The sequence below is a fragment of the Monodelphis domestica genome, chromosome 5, assembly GCF_027887165.1.
Source record: "Monodelphis domestica isolate mMonDom1 chromosome 5, mMonDom1.pri, whole genome shotgun sequence".
In the NCBI taxonomy this organism is placed as follows: domain Eukaryota; kingdom Metazoa; phylum Chordata; class Mammalia; order Didelphimorphia; family Didelphidae; genus Monodelphis; species Monodelphis domestica.
Window position 1 is genome coordinate 319,084,846 of NC_077231.1, and position 22,351 is coordinate 319,107,196.

The 22,351-nt window shown below is 46.5% G+C and overlaps 1 protein-coding gene and 1 long non-coding RNA gene across 2 annotated transcripts in view; one reads left to right on the forward strand and one right to left on the reverse strand.

The window, feature by feature from the left end:
* LRRC72 (leucine rich repeat containing 72) overlaps nt 1–2,618 on the reverse strand; it is a 36,704-nt gene extending 34,086 nt beyond the window's left edge. Inside the window, exon 1 of the mRNA XM_007505427.2 lies at nt 1,030–2,618. Within this exon, the coding sequence (XP_007505489.1) occupies nt 1,030–1,335 (306 nt within the window). The 5' untranslated portion in view covers nt 1,336–2,618. The remainder of the gene's footprint in view (nt 1–1,029) is intronic.
* LOC103100944 (uncharacterized) lies at nt 1,541–21,588 on the forward strand. Its single transcript, XR_008912540.1, has 3 exons — nt 1,541–10,187; nt 13,129–13,288; nt 16,043–21,588. It is a non-coding gene; the product is annotated as an uncharacterized LOC103100944 (long non-coding RNA).
* The last annotated feature ends 763 nt before the right edge of the window (nt 21,589–22,351 follow it).

Here is a 22,351-nt window from a genome sequence, read left to right on the forward strand (position 1 = left end):
CCTGCCCCAGCCCACGCCAATAAAAAGGAAAGGCAGCAAACAAGAACTCAGTCTGGAGGGACTGCAGAATTATGGGTTATAAATCAAAGGGACGAGAAGTTTGACCATAACACAAAGGCTGACACTTGCAGAGAAGTGCATTTCCTGGGCATCCTTTCATCAGATCCTCACAACTTTAGGAAATGGGTATTATTGCCACCCTCATTTTTACCCACGAGGAAACTGAGGCTCAGGAGCAAACGACTTGCCCAGGGTGGCTCAGCTAGGAGGTGTCAGAAAGGGGCTTTGGACACAGATCTATCTTCCTTGTGCCAAGCTGAGGGCTGGTTCCTTATCTCGGGGGTGGCCTTAGGAAACTGGAAAATACAGAGCAAAGAATGTACGAAGGAAAAGGTCTGGGTTTGGAGTTTTCTCTGGGCAAAGCCCTGTACCATTAGGAGTCCTGCCTCCAGAGGACCTTGCCACAGTTTGCAACAGGCCAGCAGTTCGCTAAACCAATGGCCAAACCATGTGCTCCAGGCAACAAACATTTACTGCCCAGCAGCCATGATGGCGTCTTGGGCAAACTCAGGCATCTAGAAAGCTTTTCTGTCCTTGAACCCTCCTCCCTGCCAAGGTGGCCTCTCCCAACTGGAATGGGTCTCTTCCCGAGCACCCCGCCATCGGGCCTTTCCTCCCTCACAACTGGGGGCGACATCTGGAGCCAAGATTTCTGCCCAAGGGAATCCAAGAACAGTCACCGAACTGGCCGGGCCTGCCTTGGGTGGCGCTGGCCCGCGCCGAACTGGGAAGCGTTCTGGACTGGCCTAGCCAGGGGCCTGGGCAGAGCTCAAGTCCCGCTGAGCCCCTGCTTCGGAGGTGGCCCCCTGGCCGAGCTGAGGAGAGGCTCTTGGGACGGGGTGTTGGGGGTGGGTGGGGAGGGGAGAAGGGGGAGAGGCACAGCTCCTGGCGCGGGTCACGCCCAGAGGGGCAGGAAGCCCCTGGCAGGGCTGGCTGGGGAGGGGATGTGGGTGCGGGATGGTAGCTCACCTTCAGGCTCCTCTCCCGGGACAGCTCGTCCTCGGACGGCTTGACCTCTTCTACGCTCTCCGTCGTTGCTACGCGCGGTAGGGAGAACACTGTGGGGGTCCGGAGCCCGCGGCGCCACGCGCGAGGCACCGAGCTCCAGCATGGCGAGATAAGGGACAAGAACGGGTTGACTTCCTGTTCCTGGTCTTGCGGGGTGAGCGTGGGAGCTGTGTTGGAGGAGGGCGTGGAAAAGCTCTCCAGAAAGCCGGGCACCAGCCCTGTGGCGGTGGTTGAAAGGGAGTCCATGGCTGAAACCTCCTGCGTCATGGTTGCCGCTAGCTATGGAGGGGGAGGGGACCGCAGAAGGGATGATGTGCCCTTGGATGGGTCATTTGCGCTCTGCACCCTCTCAGCTCTTTTAAGGGCTCTGATGGGGGTGTGGCCAGCAGAGCCCCAAGGTCACAGGAAACCCTTGATCAGCGTTTCATTGTTCCATCTCCGAGATTGTGACCTTAGGACGGATGGGTCCTCGCAAGAGAATTCTCGCTGGATACGTGCCCGGGCCCAGGGCCTCGCAATGGCTAGAGGCAGCCTTGGAGTCAGCAAGAGCCGCCTGCTGGCAGCGAAAACCTGGACGTGTCCAGTGGAGGCAGCAGGAGGGCTTGCAGGGCCCCGGGGCTGGGCTGTCGCGCCACGGAGTCCAGCCACTTTGCAAACTTGACAGTCCACCAGAAGTGCGATTGTCATTCCATGGCTCCAGAGGAGAGCCAGCCGGGGGGCAGACCGACTCCTGTACTCCCTGGAATCCTGGCCGAAGGAAGCTGCCCCAGGGCAGTACTGGGCCAGCGGAGGTCGGTCTTCCAGGGGAGGGCAGAGGCTCCGAGCCCTTGGCAGTCCTCACCCAGGCCCACGCTAGGGAGAGCCAAACCCCTTGAACTCTGGGTCTTGAGGCATCCCCTGGCCAGAGGGCCCTCTGCCCCTCTTCAGCCTTCCCCGCCTCTGGCTGCATTTCTCCTTTGGCACTCTGGGCCAAATCTCCATGAAGGGAGCTGCGGAGGGAGCCCGCTCTCCAGTCAGTTACCTTCCTGGAGGCTCAGACATGGCGGCCGCCTTGGTTTGAGCACGGCCAACACCACCGTTCTGGAGGCTCAGCAGTGACTCTCTGGAGCCCAGCGGCCAGCTCTTTGCTGCATGGCTGCTCCTACTCACACCCAGCTGACTCGGCCTCAGTTGAAAGTTTCTGCCTCCCAAAAGCAAAGCAAAAAAAAAAATGGCATTTAGAGATCCCCGAGGGTCTGACCTATTCCAGAAAAGCTCAACTGGGGGAAGCGGGAGAGCCAGGACAAAGCATAGACGTGGTTCTTTATAGATGTGCCTGTGGAATTGGCTTTTCTTTGTATATGTTCATTATAACAGTGGCTGGCATTTCATGAAGCACTTTGTACATGCTATCTTGGATTTGTTAAACGATCCTTGGAGGCAAGTACATGTATTATTCCTGTTTTACAGGTGTGGAAACTGAGTCTGACAGAACCTGGGTAACTTGCCTAAGATCACACAGCTGGTACGTGTCTGAGACTGGTTTTGAATTCTAGTTTTGCTAGCACAGGGCCCATTGATCTTACCCAGAGCACCAGACCACAATAAGCAATTGTTCTCTTATAAGAAAGAAAGAATGCTGAGCCAAGAAGGTTCCATATTCCCTTCCCTGGGTCCCTTCACCTGCCCTCAGCCTCCAGTTTTCTCAGGTAAGATGAGGAGGTTGGCCTTGATGGTCTCCTTCCTAGCTTTGGGTCTACATTACTACATGCTTCTACGTGGGGTGGGGATGGCTCACCCATCTTTGGGGTCTACCTTTCAACCAACTCTTATGTATGGCTCCAAGAAACCATAGCCTGCACAGGGCCATGCCCCAGGAAAATTGCCTTCTCAAGTGGAGAGTCACCCACAAGCCCCCAATCTGTCAGTGAGTCAGAGGGGTGTCTGCCCCCAGCAGAAGGGCTGGGCGAGAACCATTTGTTCCAGCAGCCATGAAGGTGACTGAAGTAGGTGCTATGGTGGGCTTGAAGCTTGGCCAGACATGGAAGAAGCCAAGTTCGTCCAGTGCATCCTGAGCCATCCCCATTGGGCCTGACTCTTGTCTTGTCCCTGGACCTGGATGCCTCTGCAAGAGAGAGGGAGCCTGCCAAGTAATCAATAGTGCGTGCCAGTGGGCCTCACTGAAATCCAACTCATGCCCAAGGCAAGACCACATCGGCGATGGCCTGGATCCTCTGAAAGCGAAAGACAATCAGCAAAAACAATGAGCTCTCACACGGATGGCTTTGCTTTTAGTTTTTCTGTGGTGGGGGCAGGGGAGTTAGTCCAAGTCCTTCCAGTAATAGCTCTGCCAGTGTTGTTCATCCTGTAAGTCTGAGGAATGGTTAAACAGGGAGGGAAAGGGCCAGAGAAAGCCAGCAACCTCAAGAAAACCTGGACCAGAGGATAACCAAGAGGGAAAGGCAAACCAGAGCATCCAGAATGTTAGAGGCTTTGCACGAATGGAATCACTAGGTCTAGAATACGAAGAGAAGCTGTCCAGTGAGAAGAGAGTCTTCCATCAGGCTCCCTTGATAAAAGCCTGATGACCAAGATAGAAAGAGAAATGGCACAGCCCATTAGGCTAAGTCTTTCCCCAATCAATGAGTGGTCAAACAAAATGAATGAAAAAAAAAAACAATGACTATACTAAATTCATCATAATAGAAATGTAAATTCAAATAGCTTTCACTCTCCACCTTCCCTACTACAGACTATCCCAGTTGAAAACAGAAACAGTCAACCCTGGAGGGATTGTGGGAAGGCATAATCCCACAGTTCCTGGGAGTGTGCCACCATTGAACCCATGGTGGATTCTCCTAAAATTCCGCCCTATTTCTTCCATTTTCCCAAGATAGAGTACATCTGTGGTGTTTCCATGATCTATTTGTGGAGCAGGGTTAGAGTCATGGGTCAACCAAAGGTAACATGTTAGGTAGGGTTGTTAGGCTGCCACAAATTCTCAGAGAAGAATCTTTCAGGAAAAGTGGATGACATTAGAGAGGGGTGTGGCCAGCTCTTCAGATTCACTGAGATCAATGCCTCCTGGGTAGGGGTTGGGGTGGCTGGAGGGGAACACTCCCATCCATTAAAGGAGTCTCAGGTGCCCTGAAGGATCAAAAGTCCAATTGTCAGCTTAGTTGGGCTATCACAAGGGAGAAGGAGCTTACTTCTGGTTCTTGGTGAACTCATGGTAGCTCCCCATGGCCTCCATTAGTGCAAACCGGAAGAAAGGCAATTGTTCTGGGCCAGCCCTAGAGAGGGAAGTGAAGGGTGATAACAGGGTTTTCATGTAGAACCCTGACAGCTTTCTTTGACCCTCAGAAGCTTCCCTTTCTTCTGGGAACTGGAAGTGGTGATGTTAGCACTGTCGCGTCACGTCACTGTCCAGCACTGTTGCACACCATCATGCCTCCAGGACCCCATCATTCTGTCTTGGACCTACAAGTGTTCCTCCATTTGAGCAGGGTCTCCTCCCAAATCAACCCTACCCGCAATGCTGTGGCTAACCCAGGCCAGACACTTTTGCTGTGGCCTCGATTCCCCAAAGAAAAGGGACAGGAAGCTTTGAAATCTATTCTGGCGGAATCTTCTGCTTCTTATCGATTTTTTCTGTTTTGTTTTGTTTTTTGTTTTTCCTACCTTAAACAAATTGGCCGTGTGCCCAGAGCTCCGAGTACAGCTGCATTTTTTGAATTAATTAAATACTCTCACACTTTCACAGTTTCTCCCGGTAATTGCGATGGATCTGGAAAAGCGCATCACTGGAGGAATGTGTTGTGTAATCCAGCTAGATGTAGGTGGTCTCGAAACCACTTATCGAATCTGTGTACTCAGCAAAGGTGATCAGTGCAAGGAAAAATGCCATTTTGACAAAAGTTAAGTCCTCTAAGCTCCCCTGAGCCTCCCGAGAAATCAGCCTTTCTGTGGTGTCGGGAAGGTTGCAGCGCCTACCACACCTCCTATTGTCTGGCCAGGCAAGGGATCCCCTCTTGAGCTAATTACATCCAGTGGATGCCTTTTCCCTAAGCTTTGTTGACTTTTGTAGGCTCACTACCTGGGCTTTGGGGGTGATGGGAGATTTCAGAGAAGAAAATCCCCATTTCCCATCTCTGACATGAACAAATTGATGACTCAACGGCTCCCAGACCTCGGGCACCCTTGGATGCCTATTTGCCTTGCCGTGTATGGCCCCGTCCAGGGCTGCCTCTCCATGCTCCCTGGGATGGCTTCCTTTCTTTCATATGATCCCTTGGGATTTTTCCTTTTCTTTTTTTCAAATTCGGTTGGGTCTCTCAGGAACCAGCCATGTCCTGTTGGAAGGAAGCTTCTCGACAAAATGATTTGCCAAGAAAGTCATTATCCCGAGAGCCCTGGCCATGTTTCTGCTTAGACATTCTACCTTGCTGCTCAAGTTATTCTCCCTCTGGCTGTTGCTCCCCCCCCCCTTACCCTCCCCCTCCTTATTTTTTATGAAATAGTTTTCTCTGAGCAAAATAGTTTTGATTTTTAGAAAAGGTTATGATGTTTAGATATGAATCAAATAGAGCCTCCCAAACTAGGGCAACATCACAAGTTCATTCTCTGGATCTTTGTAAAGAGGCTAGAGAACAACCAGAAAGCCAGGATCTGGGGACCCAAGTATTGGGCTACTAAATAGTAACAACTGAGTACCCTCACTTAAATGACTCAGGAACAAGAGTTTTGGAGGAGTCAAGAAGCCCGAGTTCAAATCTGCCTCAGACACTGAGCTGGGTAAGTCTGGACAAATCACTTTGTTTCTGTGTTCTGTAAAATGGGGATATTAATAACCTCTGCTTCATGGGTTTGGTGGAAGAGTTATATTAGATCATCTGTATAAGGGGCTTTACTGGCCTTCAAAGTGATAGTTAATGGCTTCCAATGCTCTAGAAATGTACATTCTCATCCCTTTGCAAGCTCTGGGGTGCTTCCAGCTCATCACTTGCTTGAGGGAGGGAAGGGACAAATGCAGCAGCAACTGCTGCAGAGGCAGATACCAAGTCCCAACTCCACCAGAGCAGTTCCTGATGGCTTAGAGGCCAGGCTGGAAGGATGGTCAGCAATCTTGAGTGAAGGGGGACAGAACTGCTATCCCCAGAGCTCTTGGATTCACTTGTCCATTGGTGGTAATTGGTATTGGTTGGGTTGGGAATGGAGGCCCCTCCTTTTCCCACAGGACTTCCTCCTTTAATGATGTCTGGGGAGGGCTATTAGAAACCAGGCTGAAGGTTTAGGGGTCCCTGCTCTCCTAAGGTCTCTGGGGTTCTGGGTTCTAGGCTATCTTTACCACATCTGTGCTTTAACGAGTAGCCCAACTTTGTGTTTACTGCTCTTTGCAAGACCCTGACATCGGCCATGTGGGGATCCACATTTTTTACAATTCAAAACTGAAGGCCAGAGAGGAGGACTGACTTGATCTGGGTCATAGAGCCAAGAAGTGTCAGTGGCAGGACTGGAATTCATTTCTTGATTCCAAAGTCAGTTCTTTCTCAATGACACCAAACTACCAGTCTCTCATGCTATGCAGATAATGGCAATAAGCATCATGATGTATTGAGGCAAACAGCCTTTGTGTTCTCCAAAGATCCATCTTAAGGTGAAGGAGATCCGACTTTGGAAGGAAATGCCAGCAAAACATGAGCTTTGGCAAGTCCTACATACCCAGAAAGATTTCAAATATACCATTCAAGGCTCAGCTTGGAGACGTTTGGAGAGGAACATCTAAAGAAAGTTGGCCCTGTCCAGGGTGGTCATTTTTGTCAGCCACAGCAGCACAGGAAGCTAGCTTTCATTGTTTCTAGCCATCTCTGTCTCAGGCCGGCTGGATTTCACTGTGTGCCTCTCTCTCTCTCTGTCTCTCTCTGTCTCTCTCTGTCTCTCTCTGTCTCTCTCTGTCTCTCTGTCTCTCTGTCTCTCTTTCTTTCTCTCTCTCTCTCTCTCTCTCTCTCTCTCTCTCTCTCTCTCTCTCTCTCTTAATTAACAAGAATTTTTCCTCTTCCCTTTCTCCTCCTTCCTCTCTCACACTGTACATATCTGTCTGACTCTCCCAGATAACTGGGCAAAAGTCCTTCGATCTGTACCTTCCATTTCTGTTAGTGGTTCTGCCTATGGGGAGTTTCCCTGGACAATGTCCCATGTTCTGGGTCTGTTACCCACATTCAGTTCCTACTTCTCCCTCTGCTGATAATAATAGCAACAACAAACTACATTTATATGGGCTTACTTTACATTTATTCTCGTATTTGATGCATGACAATCCTAGGAAGCAGACGCTATATGCTATTTTGATTCCCATTTTGCAGAAAAGTAAACTTACCCAGGGTCACAGAGCTAGGACTTGGCAGAGGCTGGATTTGAACTGAGGATCTGTAGAGAATGGCTTCAGGTCAGTGGTACCAAACTCAAACAGAAGTCCCAGTCTTTTGACTTATAAGCCACATATTCACACGATCTCTGGTGTATTGAATTTTTGGTGATTTGTCCATCGTTTCCCAAGTCCATTGTCATCTGTTTTGGGTCGAAGCCCTTGGGAGTTTTGCCACAAGGTCTATAGCTACCAGTTGGCCAGAACTGCTGTAGATGCCGCCACACATTGTGCTGCCCAGCTGCCCAGTTTAGGCTTCAGTTTCTTATTGATGGGGAAAGAGGAACAAAGGTTGCTCTCTAACTTTGCTCACTTTTCATGTTTCATGTGCATGTATCATTTGCTCAGAAAGCTGCCCATTCTCACCAGGACATTGCCTGTCCAAAGGGGATCACTTCTCTTCTGAATCCCTACTTTAAAAAAATGGGTCCATGGACAGGACCCAGAGAGTTAGAGCCAAGGAGCCATGACTGCACTTAGCTTCCTCTTTTCCTCAACACTTAACAATCACAATGTACCTGATTGACCTTGGGAAGCTCACTTGTGCCCTGGAGCTTCAGTAAAGACTTTTATGGCCCTGTCCAGCTTTATGTGCTGAATACCCTATAATCATGAGGGAGTCCTTTATCTGCCCTTGGGTTCACTTTTTTCATCTGAAGAATGAGAGGGTTGGATTCTATGGTCTCTGAGATCTTCCCATAATCCTTTGAGCTTTACCTCTATAAATTTGAATTTTATAACCTATAAAAAGGGGCAAGAAGTCCAAGCTTTCTGACCTCAGAGAATTGTGGTGAGGAGAAATGAAAAATCCATCTCCCAGCCTTTATTTAGCACCTGCTGTGTATCAGGATCTATGCTAAGTACTGAAGGTATTAAAGCAAAAATGAAATCACCACTGCCTTCAAAGAGCTGACATTCTCCTGGAGAAAACAACATGTGCACAAGCAAATGAGACTTTCATGTCCACATCACTAACCTATGCAGGCAGCACCCCTGGGGCTGACTACAAGGACTGCTTCTAGAAGATATTCTGTGGACTCTCACCAAATGGGAGGATCTTCTTTCTGCTGGATTTCCATTGCAATGTCTTTCCATCTACCTGACTGAGGCAAAATTTCTCTCTTTTTTTCAGTGGTATCCAAGGATGAAGCTCATATTCACTCATAGCAGGGACAATATGTGGTATGTTGGAAGGGCCCTTTGACCCTGTGGCATCAAGAAATGGGCTTCAAGTTTGGCTCTATTTCCTTTGTTCTTTTCAGTCCTGGGTGCAGGAGATGGAGTCCTGAACTTCAGAGTCTGGCCCATGAGAACCCACTAAACTGTCAAGGAAGCCTCGAGAAGCCAGAGTTCAAGTCAAGGAGGGAAGACACTTTGGGCTTGATGGAACCACACAGTCAAAAGAATTGAGCTTAGTGTTCTCTTGTTCAGTGAACAAAGTGGTAAGGCTGAGTTCTAGCCCCAAGGTGTTGGAGGGAAGAGTTGGTGTGCCTTTTTCTTTCTCTACCTTTGAAGTTAACGTGTGTTTGTAAAAATTAATCCACTGTTAAATGGGTGAATGGGGTGGAGGTGCCCCAACCCCTAAAATTGAGGGGGAGCATGAGCAGTAGGGACTGGAGCCAATGGCAGATGCTACAGATCCCCAGGTTCCCCTAATGGTTCCCGAGAACCCTGGGAGATGGATGAAATGTAACATGCCTGGCCTTCAGGGGAGAGGGGTCAAAGGAATCAAAACAATACCACGTGATATGGAGTGACTGCACGAAGAAGAGGACCAACAACTATCAAGTCTGGAGGCTTAGCCTCTGAGCCCTGAAGGAGTCAGGGAGGCTCCTCAAGAAAGAAGGGAATGTTGGAGAAGTGTTTTGTAAACTGTAAAGTACTTTTGTAAATGCCCATTGCTGAAGGGATGGGAAGCTGATCACTGCCCTCCTTTCCCTTCCTCTACTTTCTCTTGACCTTCCTAGCCCCTTCCCTCTTTTCTTCACTTCTTGACCATTCTCATCTGTTCCCTCCTCTCACCCCCTGGCACATACCTTCCCCTCATTCCATACATATAGCACCAAGCTAAGGCACACTGACTGTCCACACTGCCTGCCCACTCTCCCCTAGTCTCCAGCCTCTCTCAGCTTTGTAGCTGATCTACACAGTCCTAGTAACTCACTTCCATTCCTTCCTACTTTGGCATCTCCAAGACTGGAATCATCTGAGAGCTTCCCACTTCTGGGTCTCTGCCTCCCAGTCTTGGATTTCTCATGTCACCTCAAGAGTCAAGACCATAGCACAAGAAGGCCCTTGGCACACATACATGCATTCATGGGTAGGTAGGTGTTTTTACGTGTGAGCACATGTGGGGAATAGAGCATGGATATATATATGGATCTTTGTGTGAGTGTGTGTGCAGAGGGTGTATATTTATTCACACTCACACACATGCACAGATTTGGTTCCAGAATTGTGATTTCTTCAAAGTAAGTCCTAGTGTGGAAAGTCTTTCCATAAATACAGATCAGCAACATGCCTATGATTCCTAGTCTTAGAGCACTGACCAGGAGCACGGAAGGGTAATCAGTCAACAACTGAATGAACAAGCATTTATTAAACCCTGATAGTGTTCTGTATCCCCAGCTAGGTACTGGGGAGCCAAGGGACAAGAGTGAAATCTCTGCCCTCACGAAGTTGTGTGCAATAGAAGACAACAACACACGAATACAAGGTAATTGGTGTGGGGGTGAGATGGGGAAAGCAGAAGGCTGACAGAAGGTGTTCTTGGTCCATGGAGTCACTGCTGGGATGGGCCAGAGACAGGCCTCTTCCCCCATCTTCTGACCCTCTCCCCTTCACCACAGTGGCGTAGTAGTGGAAGAGGAAGGGGGTGTCCCCTCACGGGATGTGAAGTGAGCTTACTTTTGGATGAATTTCATCAGAAGTCTAAAACCTGGGCCCCCACAGCTCCCAGAGGCCCCAATGGGTGCTCCAAAGGAAGTAAGGACTCTTACAGGGATAAGGTAAACCTTGCCTTGTTGGAGAGCCTCATTTGGCAAAGGAGGCTAATGGGAGCCCCAGGTGGAGAGAAGCCTGGGCACCCGGAGAAGCTGATCAGCCCATTGTTTGTTTGGAAAAGCCAACATGGCATTCCAGAAAGATGTTGAAAGCATTCGGTTTCCAAGCCCAGAAAACACACACACTGAATGCTACGCCAGCAGGTCCGAAGATCAATTTCCAGCTCCTTCCTCCTTGCCTTCTGGAGCCGAAGCTTCTCTCTTTGGTCCAAGTCTATTAAGCCCATTGGTGATTCATATAGTCCATGAAGGGCAAGCAGAAGGGAGCCAAGTGGAAAGGGAGATGAGGGAGAGCAGGCAGCCCTGTGATTGCCTTGGGCTAGGGAACTCCCAGGTGAGAGGATGCCCTTTCCAGGGCAGGTCTGCTCCTTCAGGCAATTTGGGGACACAAGTGTTTGTATTGGAAGGGACTCTAGAACCCGGGTCTTGAACCTGGCTTTGAAGCTGGTTCTCCTTTACGATGCTTAGCCCAAAGAGAGGAAGGCGAGAGGAGCTGCGATCCCCAACCCACAGAGCCACATAACCATGTGAGTTCAGGGTGGGGAGCTGTCATTGCTGTGTGTGTTTGGCTGGGGCTATGTGGGTGGTCTTGGCGGTTCCAGGGCTTCCAGGAAGAAGGTCAGGGTGTGCATAGCCCCCAAGGGTGCCTTATTTCTGGGGGTGACTGCTGCAGGATCCTGCACTCAGCTCAGAGCCCTGCCCGGTTTGTGGTCCAACCCTCTATCCCTCCAGCACAGCCACACCTCAATCATTCCAGACAGATGAGAGTGTGCCCTCCTCCCTCCCAGAGACCTCCGGGGAAGGATCACGCTGCCTTTCCAGGTAACTCCAGTGTCTCCTGTCAGGGAGACCCTTCTCACATGTGACTGAAATCCTTCTGGGCTGCATCCAAACTGTGACTCATCTTCCCAGAGCCTCTGCGCCAATGCCAGGGCTAAGGGCACTAGCACAGCAGCCCAGGGGCCAGGCTCCTCTTCTCGGTGCCAAGTCATGCCTTTTCCTTTTCCTTTCTCCAAAGTACAGGGGGTTAGTACATGGCTAGCCGTGAGACCGAGTTCCAGTTCTGCAGAAGCACAATTTTTCTGTCTCCTCCCACTCATGGGATGCTGTTTATTCTGGAGTTTAAGCCAGCCCAGCTTTATTGGAGGAGATGCAGGGTCCTAGAGGACATCTCCCAGATTGCTGACAAGGTGGCTCAGAGGAGTGGCCTACATTAGACTCAACGTGAAAGGAAGGAAGGGATGCTGGGAGCGGGGGTGGCATTGGTGAATAGGAGAAATCATTGTAGACCTAGATTAGGTATGATGGGAGCAACATGAAAGGGCAGCCACAATGCAGGTCTCAGGAAGGCTTTATATGTAGGGCAAGGATGCCAGACACTAAGCTCAATCATCTTTTTCCAGTTTCTTAAGTGATTTAGCTTTACTATTAGTTGGGCAGCTGACTGTGGAATGAGAGACCCTGGAAGGGTCTATTGGAGTCCAACTTCTCTTGTACTCAATTATCACTGTACCTAAAATTCATGGATAAAAACTATATCACATTGACCCCAAAATAGCCCTGAATGGTGTAACTAGTAAGTATTGACCAAAACTTGTCTGCCATCCATAGACTGATGTTAGCTCTTGGGAAGACCTTTATTATCTCACTTGGAAGTTGTAGAATGCTTAGTGGATTGTTCCAGATGCTAATGAAGTCTGGAGTCCTGGGTTCAAGTCTGACTTTGCTACTGTCTAGCCATGTGACCTTGAGTGACTCACTCAAACTTTCCACATCACAGCAAATATCTCATCTAGAAAATGGTAATGCTATTTGAACTACCTACTCCCCATGCTTCTTGGGAGCAGCACACGTCATGAAGGATGAAGACGCTGACAACACCTAAACTGACAAGTAGGATGACCATAGGAGCTATGTTGTTTTTAATTCCCCGAACTGAATTGTCCTCTTCCCAGTGTACAAGGACTAGAGTACCAGATACAGAGGGAGGAAACTGCCAGACAATTTCCAAAAAGGACTTTGGGAACATGGGAGCCAAGTGTAGCAAGTTTCCCAACAAAAGATAGCCCTGGATGGGGCCAAATGGACCCCTTATTTGGGGGCATCACAACTTTCCACATCTAATATCAAGAAAGTGGACAGGGAGTGTGAGATACAGGAAAGAGTGATGACCTCAGAATGAAATCTAGTTTTGAATCTTTACAGTGACATCTATTGGCTATGTCATCATGCAATTTTACTTCACTTCTCTCAGTTATACTTTCCTCCTCTGACAAATGGGACTGATAATGCCAGTGGTACTTCCTCATGATACATGGAATTCAGGATGAGTTTTATATATTTTCAATAAAATGGCATGTCACAGTTTGGATGATGATTCTTTTTCATCCACTTGGTTTTAATAGTGTGGATGGTTAAAGTCAGTCTTTTTGAGTGATCATGGGTCTCACTGAAGAAGCTTGGCAATATTCCTGGCTTCAAAACAACCACAATCATGTTAAGAATTTCTTAATATAAGTATTAACTGTATTCCAGACACTCCAGAGATAGAATGTTCTAGAACACATAATCCACAGAATTCTCTCTTTCACTTAGATTCCTTCCTGTGACTAACAAACCCCTTTGGGGATCCTACATACTGATGTTTTATGTCTGCTGGGAGTTCATGGGAAACAATGTGGAGAAGACCTGCCTCAGTGCCACGAATAAGCCCCATTTCTGCTACCTACTAGCTATGTGATCCTGGAAAAGTCATGTAAGCACTCAATGTCCTAAGAAACTTTGTTAGATGATAAGTGAACAATAATTCCTGATCTGCCTTTGCCTGTATTAAAAAAGTCCTAGGTCCAGCAGAGAGGGTGGTCCACCAGAGGTCCTTCTGCTCTGACCTATTTCAAGGAACATTGCATCATTTGGATGTCTGTATGGGAGGCACCTTGCTAGAGTGGGACTTGCCATTCAGGGCTGTGAGTGACAGGGGAGGCAAGGAGAGGTGTTTTCTCCTCTGAGGAGCTTCTGCAAAGACTCCCCAGCAGCGACAGAAGCCCTGGCAATGGATGGATGAATGGATGCAGGAGAGGATCAGTGGGTTTCTGATGGGTGATGGGAGTTGGTTTTACTGCTTATTGGGAAAGGGAACACTGGCTTCTGGAGAGAGCCCAAGCATGAGCAACCTCATCCCCCAAGCTGGTGAGAAGTGGGGAAAAGGAAAGGAAAGATAGATTGACAGTGAGAACTCTTCCCTCAGCCTCAAGTGGAAGGTTGATTTGGTGAGATTGTAATGTGAGATTCTGAATTCTAGCTCAGTATCATGCGGTAAATATGTCATTACTAAAGATGAAGCTTTTGCTATGATGGAGGCACTTCTCTCATTGGATTTCACATCACACAAATCATTTGCTTGCATGTATGCGTAAGAGAATGTTAAGGACAGGAGATTTAGAACTAGAAGTCACCTTCCTGATCATCTAATGTCATCTCCTCACTTAACAGACAGGGAGACTGAGGTGCACATTTAGTCAGTCAACAGGCATTTTTTAGGTGCATACTATGTGCCAAGGACTGTGCTAAGCCCAGGGAACATTGATATGAACAGTAAGTTGGGCCCCATCCACAAAAAGCTTGCATTCCAATGTATAAAATAAAAATGAGGCAAAAGGAGGAAATGAAGGCTCACCTGCCCAGGATGCCATCTTTATTTATTTTTTAATTATTTTTTAATTATTTTTCCAGAACGCCATCTTTAAGTGGAGATACTAGAAATAGCCATTCAACCAGGAGGAGAGCCTGTAAGAGTGGGAATCCAGGATGAAGACGTTTCTCATGGTAGAGAAAATCTAGAGTATAGACTAGGGAAGAATAAAGGTCATTTCCCCAGGGTCCCACAGATAATAAAGGACAGTGGCAGGACTTGAACCCATGTTGTCAGTGCTCTTTCCAAATAGAACTAGATTGCCTCTGATTAACTATTAGTAAGATGCTCATTGGCAGAAAGTTTGAAACCTCCTCTGGCTGATGGCTTCCACTTCTCAGTGTTGTGTGAGTGATAGGTGGCGTCTGGGGTTCAAAAACTATCTTACTGACATGTAGAGGCTTGCCCAGGTTTTCTCATTTCAATCCCAAGAGCATTTATTGTCCATCTACAATATTCAAGGCCCTAAGGACTTTATGACTTCTCTGGTCCTCACCAGAGCCCTGTGAGACTCACAGAGCAGGTATTTTTATCTCTATTTTTATTTGGGGGAAGCTGTTCGTTTCTAGGCATTGAATTCTAGCAAGGACATCAGTAAACTGGAGGGTGTCTACAGGAGGGCAACAGTAAGGAGAAGGGATTTGAGATTATGCCATATGGGAATGGAAGAAAGGAATCTCAGATGTATAGCCAAGAAAAGAGAAGACATGATATCTCTAGGGAAGGGCTATCATATGGGAGAGGACTGAGAATTCTTTTGGGACCAAAAACAAAATGAGGATGACACATAAAGGCAAATCACGCTATTGTCAAAGGGGAAAGCTGTCCCAAAGGGAGTTGGACTGCCTTGGGAGGTAGTGAGCTCCTCCTCTGAAAGAGGATTCCAATCTCAGAGGCTGGATAACCATTTGCCATAGATTGAGTAGAGAGAATTCTTGTTGAGTTACAAATTAAGCCAAAGGGTCTCCAAAGTCCCTTCCAACTCTGAGATTGTGTAATTCATTGACTTGCCCAAGGATACACCATGAGGAAGCAGCAAGATGAGTTTCCATGTCCATTCCACCAGCCATGTCTTTGTCCTCTTGTTGGACAAACTCTGGTTGATTTGCCAAGCATCTCTGGCTAAAGATGGCTATTGGCTCCAGACCACATGCTTGGAGCCTACATTGTTTAGTGCTGTCAGTCATCAATGGAAATATTGGGATGGGGTCCAACAGTGGCAAGCATGCTGACATTGTAGCAGGCTATGATCACAAAGGTGGGTAGACAGGAGAGAAGAAGCGAAAAAGCAGTCAGCCTCCCCCACCATTAGCTTGTTTTGGCATGGGCCATACATAGCAACTTGTTCAATCATGAATGGAATATGTATGTGAGTACATACTTGTAACTTCGTACATGTAGCCACGTATCAGTGTTCTTGAGCTACACTGAAATCCTGCCCGATGTCTACTGGGATCTTAGTTCATATATGACTAGGAAAAAAATAATTGTTTTCTACAACTCTTGACTTGTTTGACCTTGGGTGACTCTCTTGACCTCCTTGGGCCTCAGTTTCCCATCTGTAAAATGAAGAGATTAGACTCATATTCTGAGAGACCTTCTGACTCTAATTTCATGATCCTGTGATCCTTAGCTTCATTCATTATGGATAGATTCTGAGAATTTGAGAAGATATGGCAACTTGTGCTCAACCATGAATTAATGATAGTAATAGTAACTTTTATATATCCCTTACTATTTTCTAGGTATTGTGGTAATTTCATTCTGTGCTCACAAAAACCCTGACTAATATGTGATATTATTGTCCCCATTTTACAGATGAGGAAATTGAGGCAAACAAAGGTAAAAGGACTTGCTCATGGTCTCCAGCTGGTAATAGTGGACAAGAGGACATAGACAAGACTGGTGAGATGGACATGGAAACTCATCTTTGCGGCTTCCTTGTGATGTAACCTTGGGTAAGTCAATGAATCACACAGTCAGAGTATTGGAAGGGACTTTGGCCATCATTTGGTATAACTTTCTGGATTTGAACTGAGTTCTTCCTGACTCCAGGCCCAGTGCTCTATGCACTAAGGGGCTCCTACTTGCCCACAATTCTGAGTCTTTACAATTCTCCACCCTTCCAAGGCAGGAAATGGGAGAACCCCTTTATACTATCCTGAAGAGATGAGACAAGGAAGAGATTGTGGAGTAGGAAAGTTTATGATACTGATTTTCTAAACTTCCCATGAAGCATTGCACCTTTTCGAGAGCAGTCTCTCCTAACCAAAGGATCAAGTATTTATGAATACAATTTGTAGTCAATTTTCTGCAAATTAGACCAGCCCAGAAACATAGCATCAGCGAGAGAATCTTCTTTCACCACACATTTGGCCATTAGAGATCATTTTTCTGGAAAATTCTTCCCCAGAAATCCTTGTCAGCACTCATCCTTGATCAAAGAGTTTATTCCCTTGGGGAATCCTGTGGTCCAGTCACAGGGTCTCCCAAGGGATGGCTCCAATATAAATTCTTCTGTTGGACCTTAAAGCCCTCTACAGCCTGACCACCACCTACCTTCCTAGCCTTGTTACAATGACTTCGATTGTGTGCTTTCTACAGTCCTGCCAAATTGGTCCTTGCTATTCTTCATGCATGCCTTTGGGCTGGCTGTCCCCTATCCCTTTGATGCTTTCCATTCCAGTCTTGGCCTCTTGGAATCCCTCAAGACTCAGCTCAGGCAGTGCCTTGGAGGAGGCTTTTCCTGATCCCCTAACTTTTAGCACCTTCCCCTCCATGGTTACCTTCAATCTGTTTTGTGTGTGTGTGTGTGTGTGTGTTTTATGTACCTATCCATGTACATGTCACCTCTGCCATTTGAATGCAAACTCCTCAAGAGCAAGACTGGTTTGTACTTCTGTCTGTGTGCCCCATGTGCCTGGCAAAGTTCTTGGCACACACTTGATGTCTCATAAATGCTTCCAGACTCATGGCTAGAAGGACAACTGCCATCGTCCTTGAATCACATCCCTTCTGTCCTGTAGTGGGTCTTTCTAGAGGCCCAGCATCAGGGCCCTGGTAGCAAGTCCCTCTTTATCAGCTCCCTATTGGTAGATTTATTAAGCGCCATCTCTGCACCATGCTGAGCCCTGGAGGAGACAGAAGAACCAAGGAGACATAGTTCCTGTTCTCAAAGAGCTCCAGTCCACTCACAGCAATATGATGGGAATATCAAAAACTGGCCAAGAAAGTCAGTGTCCAACTCTTCCTCATAGATCGAAGCTTCTTGCTTGGGTTCTTGAGGATGGTGCTAGTGTGGTGTGAGCCATGATAGGTTGTATTGAGTGTGAAACCTTTGATTCAGGAGCTCAACAATGATAATAATCATCAGCATTGACATAGAACCTTGAGGTTTGCAAGGTCCTTTACAAGGATTAACAGCAGGTGCTACTATTATCCCAATTCCCAGGTAAGGAAAGGTAGAGAGTGGTTGAAGAACTTTCCCAGTGTCATGTGGCTAGTAGCTATCTGGAGCCAGATTTAAACTCAAGTCTTTTCTGAGGCTCTACCCACTGCACCATCTAGCTGAGAAATCTCCCATCTGAAAACAATTCTGGCTATGATCCTAAAGGTCCATCACCAGAAGGCTAGCTATGATGAGATGAAGATAAAGACTATCTACAAAGGCTTGTAAAAGTGCTCTCTACATCCCTGGGGCAAGGCAGTCACAGATTTTTAAAAACCCTGTATATTGTTTCTAAGGCACAAGAGTGGTAAGGGCTGGGGAATGGGGGTTTAGGATCCCATCTAGGAAGTATCTCAGTCCAGATTTGAACCCAGGATCTCCCATCTCTAGGCCTGGTTCTCAGTCCACTGAGCCACCTCATTGCCCCCAGAATTCATAGATATATTATAGTAGATATTGAAGGAAGTGGGAAAACCCTACACTTGGAATCACCCCAAAACTAGCTTCAGATTTCATCTCACACACATGCTAGTTGGTTGATGTGGGCATTAGTCACTTTGCTCATTTGAAAAAAGAAAACAAGATACAATTCCTGTGGCCCATTCCACTGGGTTATCCTAAGGATCAGCTGAGATTGTGAACATCAACTATTTCAAAAACTCTTTACATGCCAGGTATTAACAATGGTTGAGGATGGCACTCATGAGTCTGGCCAGCTGAATGAGATTAAATGGATGAGGCCATTGCTGAACTTGGATGATCTGAGAAGAGTTTGGATTGTCCCTCTTCTCTGAACATTACTAGGGAGGGGTTCAGGCTAAGCACTGATATGATTGGATTGTGGAAAGAACCATCCCTCTTTGAACTGGGCCTGGAAGAGGGCCTAACCAGCCCTGCCGGCATCAGGCTGCAAGAGAGCTAAGTAGACACCAGACCATGAGCTCAAGGCTGGAAGGAGCCTTTGGAACCCCTCATTTTACAAATGAATTCTGTAATTTGTTTAGAGTTGCATAGCTGGAAACAACAGAGGTAGGACTTGAACTCTGATCTTCTTTATTTCAAGTCCAACAGAGCAGACTCAGGTGCAGTTGTTGCTTTCTGAGGAAATGAATCCTTCTGTGTGTTCCTCAAAATGACAGCCATAACAACATAATCTATGGAGGAACTCACCCAAGAGAGAAGAGAGCAGGGCCCTTGGCGAGGGATGTTTCAGGGCATGCTAGATGTGGCCATCAGAGCAGGTTCCAGTATTCAAAGGCCCCAGCCACTGAGGCAAATTGTAGACTGAAACAGAAGAAAAGGGATGGTTTGAAAGCCTAAAAAGTCAGAACTGGGCTAGGAGGGGGGAGAATTATATGCCCAATGGTGAGCTTTCTTGAACCTAAGCCTGGGGAAGTAGTGAGGATCCTGATCCATGAAGTGAAGAAGCAGAACCTGACCTCTGCCTCTCTTTACTGTTGTGAGTTTTCTGGACTGTGTAGGTCCAAGGGGAAGGTGGTTGGTTGTCTCTAGAGATTGAAGAACCCCGAGGACCAAAAATGGCCCCAGGACTAAATCAGCTCCAAAGGGAAGAGTTCAGCATCATTTAGGTTCATCTCAGGTGGAGCACGGACTGAGAGACTTTCCCTTCAAGCCATCTTCACCTGAGTGAAATGTCTCTGGAGAGAAGGTGCCTGACCTGACCTGCCAGGACAATCTCTCCTCCCTTAGCAGACAGTCATTTGTGTTCTTTACTTAGCAAAGGCATGCTACATCTGAGTGACTTACCACCCCAACAGGTTTTCTTTAAGAATCCGCCATCTTGGTGTGGGGGTGTGTAGATTAGTCATTTTGAAGTAGGGGGTGGGAGGGTTGTCCCATATAAACAAGGCCACAATAACATTTGAATTCACTCTTAATAGACTCTGTGACATTTGTCTGTGACATCAAACAACAATTCTTCCATTTTTATTTGAGCCCATTTTAGAATTCAGCCAGAGCTTCTCTGAGAAGTCAATCTGGCCTTTGCTAGATTCCACTCTTCCACCAGATGGTGTCCCTCCAGCCTCTCAGCTGAGCTCTTTTCTGGCTGAAACACCACTGGCATACTCATTGGCTGGTTGGTTTGATTTAACTACTGTAAATATAAGCATAGTTCCAGACTAGGCTCTACTGAAAAGTTTGGGACTGGGACAGAAATGCCCATTTCCCCTATTCCTTAAGTATCTGGAAAATAAAGAACTGTTTTTTTTTCAAGAACATCTTTTGTTATCCCATGATATGATTAGAAATTCGGGGGAGGGGGGGAGAGGGAGATCTTCAAACAAAGGATGCCCAACTAAATTAAGAAGCTGTATTCATGTGTGCACTGAGGCTTAACTGTCAGCAGGTGATGTCCGAATGACATCTTTTCACCCAAAGCATCTTAACCTTTGACGTTCAGACTGAGATGAAAAGGACAAGACTGCACGTGTGGGCCGTACTTTTGAAAAAGATGAGCTGGAAAGCAGAGAGCCCTAAGGATGTTGGCAAAATCAAAGGAAATATGAGGTTCTCTGTTTGAAAAAAAAAGCTAGCCGATCTCAAGAAAGCTAGGAGGCATGAGTGAAAAGAATTTTACAGAGCTGTACTTTTCTCTCTACTTTGGGCTGCTGAGGTTTGTAACTCAACTTTAAGAAATTTTAGGCAAGGAAAGGAGGAAGAAGCATCCTGTGGATAAAGGGTGAGCCTTAGAGTAAGGAAGATATGGGTTCATGGTCTGCCTTTGACAATGTGACCTTGGATAAGTTATTTAACCTTTTGGCATTCTCCCGGAGTCATGAAGACCCAAGTTCAAATTCACACTCAGACACTTAGCTATGTGACCCTGGGAAAGCCACTTAAGCTCTCTATACTCCCAGTAACTTTCTAAGACTGTAGTTCTATAGTTGGATGAATCTGTGGGGCCATTAATAGAGCTGTCTCTAATAATAATTCATACCTTTACATCCTGAATGATTCTAGTTATTCATTCATTCCTTCATTCTACAAGCATTATTCAGTATCTACTAAAAGCTGGAAACCTTCTTGTCCAGGTTGTTCCATAAATCTTCCATCCAGAATTTGCCTTTCTTCCTCTTGACTTCCTAATATTTCACAGATCCCAAGAGGAGCCTTGAAATTTCCCAGCTATTCTCTCTCCCCCTCCCAACATTACTGGCTCACTATATATCCTCCCTGAAGTCTTTTAGATCAATTGTCCTGAAGTAATAAATGGTATAAGGGAAATGGAAAAAATTGGGACACTAATGCATGGCTGTTGAAGTTGTGAATTGATCTAACCCTTCTGGAAGGCAATTTGGAACTATGCCCAAAGGGCGATAAAAGACTGTCTGCCCTTTGATCCAGCCATAGCACTACTGGGTTTGTACCCCAAAGAGATCAGAAGGAAAAAGACTTGTACAAGAATATTCATAGCCATGCTCTTTGTAGTGGCAAAAAACTGGAAAAAGGGGGGTGTCCATCGATTGGGGAAAGACTGAACAAATTGTGATCTCTGATAGGGATGGAATACTATTGTGCTGACAGGAATAATGAACTGGAGGGATTCCATGTGAATTGGAAAGATCTCCAGGAATTGATGCAGAGCAAAAGGAGCAGAACCAGGAGAACACTGTACACAGAGACTGATACATTTTAGCATAATTGAATGTTTGCTAAACTTTGTTTGCTGACTCTGCTACTAGGGATGTAGGAGAAAGAATGTATCCACATCCAAAGAAAGAATTGTGGGAGCAGAAACACAGAAGAAAAACAGATGATCAATCACGTGGTTTGATGGGGATATGATTAGGGATGTATACTCTAAATGATCACTCCATTGCAATATTAATAACATGGAAATAGGTCTTGATCAGTGGTACATGTAAAACTCAGGGGAATTGCTTGTTGGCTATGGGAGGGGATTGGTGGGAGGGGAGGGAAAGAACACAAATCATGTAACCATGGAAAAATATTCTAAATTGATTAATTAAATACATTTAAAACGTCCAAAAAAATGAAGCAGATCATTCCTCCTGGACCCAAGTTATCCCTCTCCTTTCACTATTAGATGACTTTCCATTGCTCCTTTGTTCCCCTGAAATTTGGATTATTCTAAGGCCAGTGTACTCTACAACTCATCAATATTTAGCTTCAGTGGGAGCATAGGACAGAGGGCAGAGCCTGAGCCAATACCCTCTCTCATTTGGGGAAAACTGAGGTAATGACATTCCTTTTGTTGATACAGGTCATCAACTTTCCTGCACTGTCTAGTTCAAGAGTTGCCAGAGGCCCTAATGAGTTCAAGCACTTGGGGGAGGGAGTCAGAATCAGGTCCTTCCTGCCTCTCTGGTTTTCTCTAACTTATACTTTGCAATAGGAAATAACTAGCTCAATTTTTTTTTAAAGTTAATTTCTTTTTTCATTTAATTAAGGAAAAAAATAAATATTTTTTAAAACTGCACACCCAGATGGGGATATGATTGGGGATGTGGACTCTAAATGATCACTCTATTGCAAATATTAATAATATGGAAATAGGTCTAGATCCATGATACATGTAAAACCCAGGGGAATTGCTCTTTGGCTATGGGATGGAGCAGGAGGAGGGGAGGGAAAGAACACGAATCATGTGACCATGGAAAAATAGTCTACAGTAATTAATTAAATGAATAAACTTT